At 38.4% G+C, this 18,063-nt stretch overlaps 1 protein-coding gene across 15 annotated transcripts in view; it reads right to left on the reverse strand.

The window, feature by feature from the left end:
• The window catches only part of kirrel3b (kirre like nephrin family adhesion molecule 3b), a 213,318-nt gene that overhangs the window by 74,799 nt on the left and 120,456 nt on the right, over window positions 1–18,063 (reverse strand). For all 15 annotated transcript variants that reach the window (XM_087795347.1, XM_087795339.1, XM_087795353.1 and 12 more), the window contains one exon: window positions 12,699–12,848. In XM_087795347.1, the coding sequence (XP_087651473.1) occupies window positions 12,699–12,848 (150 nt within the window). The remainder of the gene's footprint in view (window positions 1–12,698; window positions 12,849–18,063) is intronic.

Genomic DNA, 18,063 nt, shown 5'->3' on the forward strand with positions numbered 1-18,063 from the left:
GCGAAAGGCAGGGGACACCCTGGACAGGACGCCAGTCTGTCTCAGGACACACAAAGACAGACAACCATTCACACACACACTTATACCTATAGCCAATTTCTCCAAGTTCTCAATCAACCTCTGAAGGTTGTTTTTTTCCAAAGTAAACCCACGCAACACAAGAACATACAAACTCCACACTGAAAGGTCGCAAGTTGGCTCGGCTTGAAGCGAACCAACGACCTTCTTGCTGTAGAAAGAGGCGACCGCGGTAACCCCTGTGTCACCGAGCGCCCACGAGTGAATCCATGAGGGAAATAAAGTTTCCGTCATGAGACAGAAAACAATAGAAACTGTTTTCAGGATGTCGACGTCTCAAAAGTCTTCTCACATCGTCTGTTGTGTATTTGGACGAGAAAAGCCGTGTTAATTCTACACGGATCTCTTTCATCTGCTGCACATTAAAATGCAGAGAAAGAGAGAGAGAGAGAGAGAGAGAGAGAGAGAGAGAGAGAGAGAGAGAGAAGGAGGGATCTGGGGTCAGCACTAGCAGGATGGAGTGCTGATCTATGCAAGTCAGGATCCATGAGAGAAAGTGGTCACCCTCCGGTGCTCTTATCAGCAACTGGACACAAGGTCAGAGAAGCCAGTCTTATGCAGAGAAACCGAGCCGCACAAATACGACGTGAGCGAGAAGAAATGCGAGCGGGTCGAGGGCGTGAGCGACACAAGTCTTTCGTGGGTCACGAAGGAGAGCGTCTTCACGACGAGAGCGTGACACTCGTCTGCGGAGATGCAGCGTTAAAGACTCGCTGTCGGCGCTCCGTCGAAAGCGTGGCTCAAATGTTAATCGAATGTCGAGAACGGAATGCCGTCGTAAAAGCATTTAATGGAGAGAGTGGCGGAAATAAAAAGAAGGACGGATTGAAGCCGTCGTTCGACTCCGGCTGGGTATCATTTCTTATTTAAATTTCTCAAACACTCTTGGAGGACGACACATCCGACGCCGAGCCTTTATCTGCGCACTTATTACTCATGACTAGATGGTGGGAGAAGATAACACGGATAATGTACTGCTGGAGTCTGATACGAGGGTGAATGATGCAACATCCAGCAACTTAAAATACAGAAAATAATCCATGGCTTTTATCTAAACTACGTGTTCGGTTTAGAGTCAAGTGAAAGTCTTTGTTGCGACTGATGGAGGTCAGCAGGTGTTGAAGGAAACACACCGATTTATTTAAAAAATCTATATTTAAATGATTTAAAATCCAACCAGTTACACTCCTGTTGTAGTTCTCAAGACCATTCCTTGTTTCAAGACCAATAACTGTCCTTCTCTGTCCTCCTTTTGAATCTATCATCTATAATATATTTTTCTATGATTCAGTTTAAGTTACATTTTCTATTTGTACGTGTAGTATGTATGACATCTTTTGAAATGTATGATTAAATAACGCAAAATGAGACTGAATTAAACAATAACCATTATATTCTTGTCTAGTTCTCCATTGTCTATGGCCTTAGTCTTGTTTAGGTCTCAATGGTCTATGGTTTTGGTCTCAATAGGCGATGGTCTTGGTTTTGTCTATGTCTACGTTTTCTTTTCTAGTTCTTGATGGTGAAAGGTCTTGTTCTTTTCTAGTTCTTGATGGTGAAAGGTCTTGTTCTTTTCTAGTTCTTGATGGTGAAAGGTCTTGTTCTTTTCTAGTTCTTGATGGTGAAAGGTCTTGTTCTTTTCTAGTTCTTGATGGTGAAAGGTCTTGTTCTTTTCTAGTTCTTGATCTCAATGTTCAATCGACTAACTCTTCTCAATGGTCTATGGTCTTGGTTTCATCTTGGTCTCGACCATCTATGATTTTAGTTTTGTCTCGACGGTCTATGGCCTTGTCTCACCTGGGGTTCTCTCCCTCCCACGCCCAATCTCAGGCCTTTTAGCGATAATGGACTAGACGCAGACCTTGGAACGCTTCCTCACAGTCCACTCACGGAACTCAATTAACGCTGCATATTGTCGCCAAAACCCAACACAATAATTAAATTCTCGGGATCTGGAAAAAAACCTCAGTCTGTCCTGGTTCTTAAAGCCCTTTGGACTTGGCGGAGCCAGTATTGATCCACGTCCACACATCCCTACCCCTGCTATAAGTACTTTTTAAAATACAAAACTCAGCAAACCTGTGCACCTGCATCAACGTTTTCGAAGAAAGACAGGAAACAATTAATGTTAGTACTTTACTCTCCCGGGTCCGACCGCAGATTGTGCCTTATGACCGTCTGGTCTGACAGTTATACTGAGGGGCCAAGGCTTGAACTTGAATGAGCCATCATCATTACTGGGCTGTTTGCAAACTCGGCAGTCCCTAATGGTCTTAAATTAGCTCTTTACTGCAGCTATTCGATGGACTTGGCATAAGTAGTGTGGTCAGTGGTACTGATTGATTGTTCCTCTTTAATTACAGGGCTGATTCACCGCAAATACCCATCCAATCTCTACTCGGGGATAATAAAGTAATCCTTTTCCAGGCTTGATTGCATCGTCCCGTCAATGTAAATGTATGCGCCCTGACACCAGCAGCAAACGTAAATCTGGCTGGAAACGAATTTGGAAAAAAAAAATTTAAGAGAAGATTAAGAGGAAGATTCAAACTAAATAAAAGCTTTTTAAAGTCGAGTAACTTTTAACGGACTGGTGGTTAACGATAGAATCTCTTCCAAAAAAATATCAATCGCAAATCTTTCTGAGCGATCGTTTAAATGTAAAATATCTTCAGCACCTCCATTTTCTTTCACAAGTGCGATACACAACAGGAACACAAAGGGAAGGGAAGGTTGAGCGGCAGACGAGGGCTCTCACGGAAAGGCTGGTTGATGGAGCCGCTGTAGTGGCTTGTACTTCAACAGACGTGTCCTGAACAACAATGAGCTTTCTGACTTGTCTGTCATTTTCAGACGCAAGCTAGCATGAGCCGTCTGTCACCCTGCTGTGACAGCTTGCAGGGATTTTGATAGATTGATAGATTAGGGGAAGCCAAGAAAAAAAAGTGGAGAAGAAGGAGCAAAATACTTGTGTTGTGCAGGTAGATGTAAGAAATGTGTGACTCACTGGCCTCCTTCAAGTGTTGACACTCCACATCTGCTTGAAAACAGAAGGTGTTCAAGAACACACGGATGTGTTGGGCGTCGCCACATGTGCGGTGTGCATGCGGTGAATGAGAGAAAAGTGGATACAAAAACGTGAAAATATGTTTTCAGGAATGATAAATGGCTCAACAAACATTTATGTTGAATTCATGCCAACGGTTGGAAGTAGTAGTCGCCCAAACTATTATGATAATAATGACGATGAGGACGCACGGTGGCGCAGTGGCTCGCCTCACAGCAAGAAGGTTGCTGGTTCGCTTCCAGGCCGTTAGTATGTTCTCCCAGTGTTGTGTGGGTTTACTCCGGACACTCCGGTTTCCTCCCACAGTCCAAAAACATACAGAGGTTGATTGAGAACTTGGGGAAATTGTCCGTAGGTATGAGTGTGTGTGTGAATAGTTGTCTGTCTTTGTGTGTCCTGAGAAAGACTGGCGTCCTGTCCAGGGTGTCCCCTGCATCTTGCCCTATGATACTGGGATAGACTCCGGTCTCCCCGCGACCCCATTAAGGGATAAAGCGGTTGAAAATGGATGAATGACAATTATTAATATTGCAACTTTAAAAAACGATACGTCAAATGTCTATATCTATGTCAGGAAAAACAAACGTAGATGCAAGAAACAGGATTACTGGCCTTTACTACTGTTTTATCAAAAGGCTTACAAAAGAACACATTAATCGAGCGATACACGTACCAGTGAAATCAGAGACTGAAAGCGAAATGAGGGATTTTAAGAACGACAATCAAGGGTGAGACTAAGAGACACAGGTGACAGGAATCAGGTCAGGAGCACAAGAGGAAGTTGACAAGACAAACACACAGGGATCAGGATTTCAAAATAAAACAAGGGAGTGAGACAAATGGGCACAAAAGGTACAGAACATGACAATAAATATGTCAAAGTACAGATTGGAATCGAGTAGGATCTGGAATCCTACTAATACGGATTGGAATTCCAATATTCAGATCCCAGTTCAGCAGGAATCCTACTAGTACAGAATCCAATCAGTACTGTGACATATATATATATATATATATACATAGCAAGCAAAAGTGCTCGACTTTGTTTATTATAACTGGTTAGTAGTTGTGCAATAATGTAATTTGGTGCTTTATGGAAGAAGAAAATGCAAACATACTGTAAAAAATAAGTACTGTAAGTCTGAATGTTGTATTTATTTTCATTTTCTAGCAAACAAAAACCTTTAAGCATGTGTAGGAGTAAAATAATATAAAGATGCTGTGATCAAAATGGTTAGTTTTGATGTATTAAAAGGAAATGAAAATGAAATAAAATGTGTATTACCTAAATGTTAAATGTCAAGTAAACTGGAGAAATGTGTGACTCAAACACATAAACATACATACGTATATATTTCAATCTTACATTCAGCATTTAATGATCAGATGATGAAGTGTAAAAAAACAGACAGCAGTGTAAATAAAATTCACTTAGCACCTGCGCAGTGTTGGCAATTAAATATAGCAGGAAACAGATGCACTTGTGTCATTTCTCCTTCTGTTGAAAAATAAAATGTACCAAAAAAAAGAAGTAACAGTCTGTCCACCATAATCTTGCACCTGTTTCTAGATTTTATTGATGTAGTTAACGTTCCATTTCACAGTGAAGATTTTTATATAAAAAAAAAAAGAAACCGTATTATAAGGTTTCTTTTTACCGAGTGACGACTTTCTTACAGCCTTCAAATACTTACTGAGAGCTAAATCAGATTTCCTTAAAAGGAAATCGAATAATGGGACAAAGCACCTCAGAAATGTATTCCTGAACCGGTAAAAGAAAAGTTGCACTAACAGATATCAAAGAGAAAGATGTCTGGAGAGACGTGGGCAGAACCATATCTCACTTAGACAGCATGAGCCCACAGAAATGTCTGATGTTCTCCGGGTAAAATCAAAGTAGGACTGCAGTGAATGATCGCGGAAATTATAAATAAACAGCGTCTGTGTAGAAGTAAATGAGGAGAGATTGGAATCCTACCATTGTATTGGGATCTGAATATTGGAATTTCAATACGTCCTAGAACAAATGTGAATTCTACCAGAACAATCTCCAATTGTAATTGGAGAAATTCGGATTTAATCACATTTTTTGGGAAAATAGACCGAATCATGGAATTCCAATCTGTACTAGTACTAGCACGATTCCAGATCCTACTAGTAGAGATTGCCATTCCAATGTGTACTAGTTGATTCCTACTGGATTCCAATCTGTACTGTGACAAATATACACATATTACATATTTATTATTATTATTATTATTAGATTTGTTAATTTCACAATTACAATAACAATAAGAAAAAGCCAGAAAATCTCCATAATTGTTACCACAAAGACCCAAAGAGAGTTTTTGTTCTTGTAAAACCACTACTTTCATTGAACACTTAACAATCTCTGGATTTGTCATTTGAATAACTTTCCTCCTGTGGTAATATTTAAAGGAATCCCGGCCTCATCGTTCATCTCTGTTCCAAAAAAACGATGACAGTAAAATCTTTGAGAAATAATGAAGCTGAAGTTATTCAAGGAAGTGCCTGAGTCAGCTCCCACAATCTGAAAAGACAATGACAAAATACACCCTCGGGCTTTTGGTGTGCATAAATATCGTTACTGAAATGTGGGTCCAAAGCATTAAAAATGCAGAAGAAGGAAAACAAATATGGTGCACACAATGGCTGATTGGAGTGACACGCCATCAATCAGGAAGGCTGTCAAAGACCGGCATCAATCTCCTCATGAAGTCATTATCAAAAGACCTTTAAAGCTGCAAAATGGATATTTTTATCTCATGAAAAAGGTTTTATTAAGTGCTCGCACGTCCACGTGTTAATGGCGATTTAGCATTCGTGCCACATGACACTAATATGTTTATTTTATTTTCATGGATGGATCTGGATCTTATAATCCTTGTGTCTGTTACTTCTCGTCTGGACTTTTGGTTTCCATGTCTAAACAAGAAGGATGTGTCTCGCCTGAAGATCATACAAAACTCTGCAGCGAGAATTCTGAGCCGCTCTAGTAGAAGAACTCACATTTCTCCGATCCTTAAAACTCTTCACTGCCTGCCAGTAAGTCACTTTTATTCGTTCAGGCCTTTTCTAGATTCTCTGAGACTTCTGTGTTTGTCTTGGTGTTATCTTGACCTTTTAAGTATATATTTTATTGAGTATTGTTTTGATTGTATAAGTGCTTTGTGACCCTGGTCTGGTAAAGCGCTCTACAAATATTACTCATTCACTTACTTACTTACATTTGAAGATCACTATTGCGGTCGGGATTCAAACCAAATTGTGCGGCAGATGAAAGTGCTTTACCTGCTCGGCTCATTAATCTTCATCAATAATAGCATCATCGGTGAAAAGCAAGGTCATCCTCGCTGGTCCTTGGTTGGTGGTTATTATCTTTGCTGCATATGTGCTCAGCAGGAGCGTCACTGGGTCTACTTATGATCAATGGAGTTTTGTTGCACATAAACTGGCAGAAAACCTGAGCTTGAACTTTGATTTGCGATACAATCCCAACTAAAGGTATCGAGCTATGGAAATAAACATGGAAAGAGTTCAATATTATTAACGATATTTATGATATAATTATTGTATAGTATTATTTTATTTTATTTGCATTTTACAAGAATCAACTGTGGTATTAAAGATGCATCAATTGATTAAAAAGTGATTTATTCATTTGTGATAAATAAATTCTTATTAAATTCTAAATTCTCTAAGGAAAGTCCCAAACTTCATTATTGTTTCGATCTTAAAGATGTGATCATCAAAGTAGCAATAAACCTAATTATCTTGAAAATTGTGAGATTTTTCTCTGACGAAAAGTAGATAAAAAACGCTGCTGTTATCGGATATAAAGACGAACAATTAGCCGCCATGTGACGGAACAGACTCGTGATAAGATTGAAGCGACACAGTCGCTGCAGGTCAGCAGCACCATTTCCGCTCTTTGTGCATCTGGCTGTTTACTTTCGGCCGAAGGTCAGTGGCAAAAATGATAAAAATCACAGCTTAAAAGGCCGGACTAAGAAGAAAAGACAGTCTTTAGAGCACATTCTCCTTCCCTGCTACGTTTTCCACAACATTCTTTTGCTGTTGTAACTGATGACCCGCCTGCAACCGACGGTATCTTGGCTGTCGGGGGGGCAAAAGCCAAAAACTCAAAGCTGCTCAAACCAGCAGGAGTTCCATCGGTTCTATTTAAGTTTTTTTTTTCGCTGCATGTAATAGATGTGCTGAATAAAATACATACGCTTTGAAACAAATCGATTTAATAATTAAAGTGACTTTTCTGACCGTTTTGAATTTGTATACATGAAAAGACTCCGTCTGCGAGGGGCTGAATGTTTGAAATAAGTTTTAAACCTTCAACAATTTTTTTATTAAATACATTTTAAAAACTAGGGGTGTCTATGTTACTATATTTTCTACACGTGTGGTCGAGGTTTGTAACTGCTGCGTTACATGCAGTTAAGCTTTATAACCACTAGAGGGTCCTTTATCCATTCAAATACGTCCAAATCCCATTAGAGCAAAGCCCTTCCAGTGGTTATCAGACAAGATTATTTCTTCTTGTAGATCTGAACACGTAATAAATTATAGCCATCATAAAAGATAAATCACAGAACTTCTGATGTATTCATTCTGGTTTTACTTGGTGACCTCGAACGGATTTTATGAAGTACAAGGCTTTCGAATATCTGTCAAAATGTTCGTAAACTATGTAGCTACATCGCGAATGACTCCTGGAGCGATACTACAAAAAAAGCACTTTATTATTTATTTAGTTTTTTAATTATGAACATTTTAATCCCTGTATAAGTACAATAAACACATAATTATAATTAATTTTAACAATAGCTCGTAAAAGCTTTTGAGCCGCAAGGTCAAAGTGTCAAAACTTTATTGATACCACAGTCTTCATTCCATTCAAAATGAAGATGGGGAAATATTTTAGTGTAACAGTTTAGACACTTTCATTCTGCATCTGCACCAGAAACGTTCGTCTCGCACGATATTAAGGTAAAGGAGTTCACTTTGTATTTCTCTACTGCTCATTCGGAAGTTTGAAGTTTTTGACTGATGATAAAACAGTTTTAAGATCATTGCGTTTTCATGTGGAAAGAGAGAACGTGTGCAGCGGTGCGTACGGATGCTCGTGTGTGGTGTGTGTACGTAAGTGTGTTTATTTTTTCATGACGGTGTTTGCAGGAGTGTGTGGAGATACAGTCGACTTGCGTGTCCAAGCAGACACTCTGTCACCAGTGATGCATTCACTCCTCTGTCAGTGTGAGAGAAGCTTTCTACCTTTTATTAATCACTCACCTTGTTTCGCTAGTTACTGCAGCAAACCACTAGTTAGTTTGGGTAAATAAACCATGTGGCCTGGGGGCTGAATGTGGACCGCCAAGTCATTTTATGTGGCCCGCCGGATGTTTTTTCTTATGATCAAAGTACAGTAATGTTCTTGTTGATATGACAATTTCAGTTTTTAAGATAAGATAAGGAACATTGATTTTTTTTAATGCTAAGAATAAGAGTTAAACTGATGTTGAAGCAAATTAATTTGTTTGAAAAAAGAGAAACAAACTAATAAATCTAATTTGAACCTTTTAGTAATTAAAATGTATTATCAAATATTCATATAGTATTTAATAAATATTGAATTAGCATGAGTTCAATTATCAATTCTCTTTTTGGTGATATTTGAATTTTACTTATTTTGTTCATCTTCCTGTGTCATTACTATTGGTTACATTTAATGAATGTGTATATATTTCATATAATGTGTATATATAATTGTTTTGTTTTGTCATCATGTACAATTTTGAGTTCTTATATATAATGTTGTTTTATAGATATTGGTCTAAAAATATTAGGCAATTTAATAGAACCTTTAGAATAATTAAAAAAGCATAAGAAATTTAAAAGTAATCCATATTTTATATACCTGTTAAAAAATAAATAAATAAATAATTTCAATTAAGTAATTTCTGTTTTCTACCCTTTTGTTTAAACACTTCAGTCAATATTAGGTTTTCTTAGCAGGTTAATGATCATGAAATGTTCACGGTTCTAATAAATATTTCTCTTAATAGACAACATGCTTGAATTGTCATATATTTAAAACAAAATAAAAGCCCGTTGTTATCAGTGAGTGAACTTTGATTATATATAGTTTCATCAACAAGTCTTTTTCATGTACAGTTAACGAGTTTCTATATTCAAACTCATGTACATTGGTTGCCAGAAGAGTTCCCGTAATTATTCTCTTCCACCCGTTTTGGAAGCGAAAGCAACCCGATGCTGCAATTTGTCTTCCTCTCTGTTCCTCTCCTGCCGTCTTTGCTGTACAAATCGTTACTTTCACTTTTCATTAGGCCGGATCAATAAGGCGGATCAGTCGCTCGTGGCAAGGATACGGCGTGACAGACATCCCTCTTCCAGCGCCACTTCTGCTCCTTCCCTCTTCTTCTTTCCCTCCTTTTCCCTCCATCGCTTATCCGAGGCTCTCGCCTCAACGGCCGCCCCGGCGTGAGGGATGGCGGCGGCGGCGGCGGCGAGAGGAAGTACCAGGAAGTGCCGCCCAATGAGCCGGAGAGGGCGGCACTGAATTATAACTTCATAAAGTTTAATTAAGAAGCTCGAGCTTTACTGTAATAATAACACGAGGAGCGGCAGCAGACGGATGGAGGATATTAGTGAGGATGTCTTTAAATCTTTAATCCACCTAACAAAGCATCGAGAAACTTCTTAAAGAATACTTTGTTCTCTCTTTGTCAGTGTTGCTCTTTCATTTTATCAAACACATTATGGGTTGTATATGAAGGGATGGAAACAGATTTGTCTTAAATCACTGAAGAGTCAGCGATGGGTTGATGAAGCTTGATTTTCATAGCAATTAATACATTTAAACAACTTTTCTAATGCGGGTCAATTTTAAACAATACTATATACTATATACTTAAAAGATCAAGACACCACTGAGACAAACAAAGGAGTCTAAGAAAATCAAGGAAATCCATGAATAGATCTGAAAGTAAGAACCAGAATTTTAAAATGATCCTGAAAGAAACTGGCAACCAGTGAGTTTTAATGATCAGAGAAATGTGAGTTCTTCTACTAGAGCGGCTCAGAATTCTGGCTGCAGGCTTATGGATATTTAGGTAGTATGTTATGTTATGTTATAAAGATAGTGCGAGACAACTTCTTAAAGAATACTTTGTTCTCTCTTTGTCAGTGTCGCTCTTTCACTTTATCAAACACATTATGGGTTGCATATGAAGTGATGGAAACAGATTTGTCTTAAATCACTGAAGAGTCAGCGATGGGTTGATGAAGCTTGATTTTCATAATAATTAATACATTTAAACAACTTTTCTAATGCGGGTCAATTTTAAACAATACTATATACTATATACTTAAAAGATCAAGACACCACTGAGACAAACAAAGGAGTCTAAGAAAATCAAGGAAATCCATGAATAGATTTGAAAGTAAGAACCAGAATTTTAAAATGATCCTGAAAGAAACTGGCAACCAGTGAGTTTTAATGATCAGAGAAATGTGAGTTCTTCTACTAGAGCGGCTCAGAATTCTGGCTGCAGGCTTATGGATATTTAGGTAGTATGTTATGTTATGTTATAAAGATAGTGCGAGACAACTTCTTAAAGAATACTTTGTTCTCTCTTTGTCAGTGTCGCTCTTTCACTTTATCAAACACATTATGGGTTGTTTATGTAGTCATGGAAACAGATATGTTTTAAATCACTGAACTAAGAGTCAGCGATGGGTTGATGAAGCTTGATTTTCATAATAATTAATACATTTAAACAACTATACTAGTGTAGGCGCAGTATTTAGTCGCCTCACAGCGAGAAGGTTGCTGGTTCAATTCCAGGCAAACTCGTGACCTTTCTGTGCGGAGTTAGTATGTTCTCCCCGTGTTGCGTGGGTTTACTCCGGACACTCCAGTTTCCTCCCACAGTCCAAAAACATACAGAGGTTGATTGAGAACTTGGGGAAATTGTCCGTAGCTATCAGTGTGTGTGTGAATGGTTGTCTGTCTTTGTGAGTCCTGAGACAGACTGGCATCCTGTCCAGGGTGTCCCCTGTCTCTCGCCCTATAAAACTGGGATAGGCCTCAGTCTCCCTGTCACCCCCAAAAGGGATAAAGTGGTAGAAAATGAATGAATGAACTATTCTATTGAAACTTCTCATCATTTTAAACAAAGGGCGCCACCTACTGGGCTCTTAAATAAAGAACAATGCTTCATGAAGCTTCATCAGCTCAACACTGCTTACAGGTAGTAACGATGGTGTTTTTTTTAAACCCCATTAATGAGCCAATTATAATTAGACACGTTATTGTCAAGTCATTACAGAACAGAATATTGTTGGATAAAAGTGAAAAAGTGCCAATAATTAGGGATATATGTGCAGATATTTGAATAAATAAGATGTATAAGGAGGGATCATTTCAAGATTTACCATTCATACTAGAAATAACTAAAAAATAATACATAAAATCACACTTAAAATTGCTACAATGAGGTCAACGTGCATCATTTATACAGCAAGTGTGTATCAAAGACTGGATTTGGCATCAGTTTGAGTTTAATAGCGCATTTTTCACCTAATAATTAAATGATTTAACAGAAAAAATGACCCCTGCAACATTAAATTGCTGTAAAAACGAGTGCCGTGTTGATGAGGCTTCAGGAATTTTTGATGAATTTTCAATAGAATAACAGTTCATAGAAATAGATTGAAGAGAAGAGAGTGCCACCTGGTGGTCTCTGAAAAGAAACATAAGGCTTCATGAAGCTTCATCATCAACAATATTTTTAGCCGAAACAATCAAAATGATTTAATGGCAAATATGTAACTTCAATTTGGTTGGACTTTTTCACTTTATCAATCAGTGTCATTGCCTTTAGACAAAATCCAGTTTCGCTTTTACAAAATTCCTGTTTTTTCATTACATGGCTGGCAATAAAGCTTTTTCTGATTGTGATTTAAAAGCATACATTCCATATCAATGAAAAAATATGCAAGTAAAATTCAGTTTTTTAATAAGGGGGATATTATATTAAGCTTACAATTTAATCATTCATTGTATTCAACCATTTTAAAATCATAAGAAAAACATCGTCCTTACTTTAATTAATCATATGTTAATGTAGTCTCGCCACATATATATGGTCTCTGACAAAAAAAATCTTTAAATCTGTTTATGTAGATTCTGCAATTCACAGACTTCTGGTGAACCATGTGTGAAAAATGTTAAATATGTCTAAGAAAGACAAGCCATACATTTGTCTCTCTACACTCAGGGGCAGCTGAGACTGTATTTCTGCAGATCACATCCAAAAGTTCACGAGGTTCCACAGATGTTAATATTCACTCCACTAAATGTTTCTCGCAGACTGCGGAGCAAGAGCCAAAATACTCTTTAGTGCCTTTCGGAGTCATTTTCATTACTGCAATTGCCTCTCCGTGGCTGAAGACGGCAGTTAGCGGGTGAGGAACAGTTTCCTTCCGGACTCACCCAGAACGGTGAGACGAGCAGGATGCGATCTCATGGCGGCCTGGACGGCCTGGCACTCGAACACGGCGTCGTCCATCGGCTCCACGCGCTGGATCCGCAGGTGATGCTCGCCCGAGCCGTGGTCGCCGATCACGGTGTAGCGAGGGTAGCCTGCGGAGCAAACACATCAGTTGAAATTCATCAACCCCGTCATCGACTGTCGGAGAAAACACGCCGTCTCTTCACGGCTCAAGTTGCCTGGAAAAGTTTTGCTCCAAGAAGATCTGAGGGTCGGGTTTGTACGTAAATAGACGTTCGCCCGCCGTGTTTAATTGAGCACTGGAACACTGATTCACTGGAAGGTGGCAGGCGAGAAATTGCTTCATACACAAGAATCATTTCATTGTTTACTTGTTAATTTGCATGTATGTTTTTTTATAGAACCGCGGCGGCTGCTAATGAGATGTTGTTAAGGGTTCTACATTCTGGGGAGGATGTTTTATAGCATCTGCAAACAGCGAGTTCTTCTTGCGTTGGTTCTGCAAAATGATTTGTTGGTTTAATAACGCGAGTGAGCGGCAGGAGACTTGCTCGACGTACACAAGTCAAAGTGTTTTAGAGATGCCCCTGAACCAGCAACTGGAAGTTCAAGGCTAGATTGGTTTCCTCCACAGAGAGAGATAAAAGATATATTTATTTAAATATTAAGATTCATCGCTTTGTTAAAATTCACCTGAGAATGTTAATGTCTTCAAGGTGGTTTGTTAATTACCATAGATGCTGATGATGAAATAAGTTTGTATGTGTGGATGCGTTGAAGGAGGCAGACTCACCAGGCACGGTCAACAAGTCCAAAAAAGGAAGTATATTGTTTCAAAACAGTAACTCATCTTAACTGGAACAAAGTAAACTTACTCCAAAAGCAAAGAAAGGTAGAATGTTTGTACCTAAACATTTAACCCACTTTTGCGGTTCAAAATCAAATACATGATATTAAACTGGACATTTGACTCTGCCACTCAAAACACATGCCCCCCCCCAATGGTAGAGCCCAATGACCTGACCTATGATGTCATACAGGTGTTAAAAGCAGAAACTAAACCACCCTGTAGGCTTTTGCCACTGGCCACATGGTGAGTAAAGGATCTTCCTTCTATGTACATCCCGGACTCAATAATTTAAGAGACAAGTGGACTCACTTACTTGTCACACTTTACATTCAAAACAATTTAAAAAAAAATCCAGAAAGATTCAAGAAAACACATAATTTGATATTTGTTGATATTTGTATAACATAAAGGCGATAAGCACAAATTCTTTCAAACTGTCAGTTAAATTGCATCTTTCCTTTGGAGTTGCGCTATAAAACCACTAGAGGGTTCTGTCTCCAGTGAAACAATCACATTACAGCAAAGCCCTACTTGTAGTTATCAGAAAAACTTTATCCATTCTTGCTCAAATACTTAATCATAGCCAAGAAAATAAATAAATCACATGAATGTACCATATCTAGTATAAGGTGCATTTAAAGTCCTTTCATTTTCTCAGGAATCAACAGTACGCCTGATAAACTTTTTATTAATTTATTAATTCTGGTGTTACTTACTGACCTCACTGAAGTGAGCGAAAATTCCTTCCAGATGAAATGATTTGGTCCCACACATTCTGGAGAGTGAACAATAGATCTAGTTATGTGGTCGATAACTCATTGTTATGAAATCAGAGGTGTCAGGTTTGGAAATGAGCTCATTTAAATGATGCTCTTCGAAGAGAAGGTTTTTGTCATGGCTTTAAAAGATGATGAAAATTGTCCAGTAGAATCAATGACTGTAGATTGTTTGTAAAAGTTCTTTACCCTTTTATTTAAATTAATTCAATTCAAAATCCTGCGTCTGCCAGAGGTAACGTTGTGTAAACTTCATTCTCAGGTGTCGTTTTCACAGTTTAAACCAGAATTCAATGAGAAGATGAACAAACATCAAGAGAACATATTTAAGATATATATTTAAATTCAAAGAAGACGACCCCGCTTTAATGACATCTATAAATGTCTATACAGTGTCGGCTCCAGAATGAGCCAACAGAGATGATGTATTTATGTTTTTGACAGCAGACGTCGGTGCTTAAATGTCACCTTCAGCTGAAAGTGTCGCCCACACCAAAGCGATTGATGGCCCGGATGCAATAAAGGAGGCTGTAAATGCAAAACGGGGGTAATTTTGACTTGATCGCAACTAAAAGCATCCATTAATGTTGTTAATAATCATCCACTTAAAAGGAACAATCTGCCTTTTTGTGCGAGACAAACGGTTGGATCGCTCAAGGTCATTCCGGACACCATTTCACTTTTATGAGTCGTGGAGGAGAACCCAAGATGAACGTGTAGGACCGACGAGGATAACGATCATCGCCGTATGAATCACGTGACCTTTACTTGACTCCGGTTCAGCCTACAACATATAACGCAACCTTCATTTACATTTGCAGAATCACGCCGTCCTCTGAGAGGCGTCGTCGTTCTCATCGACGCCATCGAGATGATTCCATCTCAAAGTACATGTGGAACAATCCCTTTTATTATTGCAGGTGATTATGACTGATTTATGCCGTACTTTAAAACATACTGCAATATTTATCCGACCGTTCTACATATGCTGGGACGTGCCATTCAACGATTAAGTTAAATGATGTGGGTTCATGTGCAACACTTATCATGCATGATTCAGATTTACATTGTTGCCGTGGCGGCCAATCGGCACACGATCCAGTCAGAACTTACTTTAACGGATACTTTGAACGCATCAGGATTCAGAGCCAGACATGGCAGCTACACGGTTGTTAACAACTGTGTAGATCTCTCCATATAAAAGCAACTGCAAACCTGTTGCCTCAACCTTATAAAAAATTCAAAGTGAACATCTATGGTTTATGGTTGAGGTAAAAAACAGATGTGGAGCAATTTTTATGATACATGACATTGGCTTGGTTTCCCAGATTGGTTAAGAAGCTCTTCAGTTAGTCTTATTAGGAATGATCTTAAGAACGCTGTGTAAGAAGGATGAGTTTTTTGTTTTTTTTTACTAAGAAGGGAATGTACGATGGATCCGACCCACTCTTTACGTCCTTCTTGGCGACCGAATGCTCCGAGATCTCTCGGCATCAGTGAACTGTTAATCCTTTACTTTTAAAAATAAGATCTCGACCCTTCTTAAGAGCCTTCTTACGTCCTTTAGGACACTTGAATGTTTTTTGTTTGGTTTTCAATTACATTCTGTCCTATAACAACTTTTACTTAAGAGACGCATCAGTAGTACTGAACTGTGCGACTCTGGCATGTGTAAGAAAGTAGTCAAACTCTCTTTGTGTGTTTTTGAGCTGATGATTGGCCTTTTTGACCGAGTTGATATTGTAAAAAACTGGGGATGGATGATTTTTATTTTTGGATATCATGTGATTAGGGGCTGCGTAATGGCTGCCTTGGTGCTTGGTTATGGTTTTCGATTGCTTATTTTGTGTGTCATCTCATTTCATACTTTTATCTTTAAGAACATCTCATGTTGTGTTTTCAACACAACACAACACAACAATACACATTTCTGATTCTGATCAGATGTTTCAAAACGTTCTATACAGTCTGTAAAACAAGTGAAAACTAGGTTCTAGATCCTAAAAAACATATAATTATCATAGCAAAGCAGTTGAAAACTTCTTAATCATGACTAAATCTATTGAATGAGGCGCAAAAATAAAGATTTAACTTATCGGAAGATCTACTTAAACCTTCCTTCACACTGAAGTTCTTAGCAAGTCAAGATATCTCACCTAACGTATCATAAGACACACTCAACTAAAGTGACACCTCAGGGAGAAATGGGAACTTATGTTAACGTTGCATCATTAATATCTTGAATATTTAAGATGCTTGTGTAGATTTCTTAACTTACCACAAATTACCATTATTATTGTCATTACTATTTTTATATGTTAATCTTTTTTTCACAGTATATATGGATATACAAATGGGGGGGAATTGTACTTATACATACTTATAATGTGTAAACTTTTTAAACATTCCACATTTAATTATTGCTCTCAACCATTAATATATACAGTATATATGTATATACAGTATATTCTGTTACATCTCACACTTTTGAATACAATTATCCGGGTTCAGTAATGATCTTGACGATGAATACCGCAGCCGTACATGCGACTGATCAACGTCCGTTCATTTGATGCAAACATATAAAGTCGTATCGATCACGAGCTGCAGCTAATTTTCTAAGACACACTGTGCTAGTAAAAGAAAACAATGTAAAATAGGCCCATTAAGGAGTAATGAATCCATCAAGGCGGAATGGATTTGTCTGGAGGCTGGATCAATGATGCATGTGTGCGTGTGTGTGTGTGTGTGTGTGTGTGTGTGTGTGTGTGTACACGTGGACTAATGATTCATCACGTTCACCGAGGACATGTTTCAACCTGTAGCCACCCGGGAATAAGCACAGGTTAGCTTCGGTGTCGAGTGGGCGACTCTTCAATCCCTCTCTCTCGAGAAGCAACACTCGCTCGCCCATCGTCGCCCTCTCGACTTCCAAGGACAAACGTTGTCAAAAGAGTTTCCTTCGGTGAACTCTTCGCATCCGTCCACGGACGTCACCATCATCCTGAGCATGTTGTTGAGAGTTTACTTTTCTTTAAACAGTCGAGAAGAGAAAACAGAATGGCTCTGAAAGGGATTAAATCGTTTTTAAATTGCAAAATATAGAGTGTCTTAGCTCACTTCAGTGAGAACACCAGAATGAACACATAAGGTAAATATAATAAATTCATGTGATTTATTTAATTTATTGCCTATGATTCAGTATTTGAGCAAGAATGGATAAAGTTGTTCTGATAACTACAAGAAGGGCTTTGCTGTAATGGGATTGTATCACCGGAGACAGAACCCTCTAGCGGTTTTATAGCACAACAGCAAAGGAAAGATGCCATATATTGGTCATGTAGAATAAATGGTAAACATTGACGCCTCTGTACAAAGCAATGCTCAATGTGTACCTTATTCCGATTCCTTAATTAGATTTTGAAGTAATTATTTTTAAATACATACAGTACATACCTCATGTATTTAAAATCACAGTAACACATCATAACAGACGCAAAGATGAATGAGTTTCGTTGTTTATCTTTGGATGGATCTTTTCGTTTTAGGACAATCATCAGTTTTGTAATAGTTTCTTTCCTGCTGCTGCGGGTCTCGCTCGCCCGCCGTCGCCCTCTCGGCTCACAAGGACAAACGGTGTCAAAACAGTTTCCTTCAGTGAACTCTTCGCATCCATCCACGGACGTCACACTCATCCTGATTGATGTTGTTGAGAGTTTA

This window comes from Callionymus lyra, chromosome 7, assembly GCF_982586985.1.
Source record: "Callionymus lyra chromosome 7, fCalLyr1.hap1.1, whole genome shotgun sequence".
Taxonomy (NCBI): domain Eukaryota; kingdom Metazoa; phylum Chordata; class Actinopteri; order Syngnathiformes; family Callionymidae; genus Callionymus; species Callionymus lyra.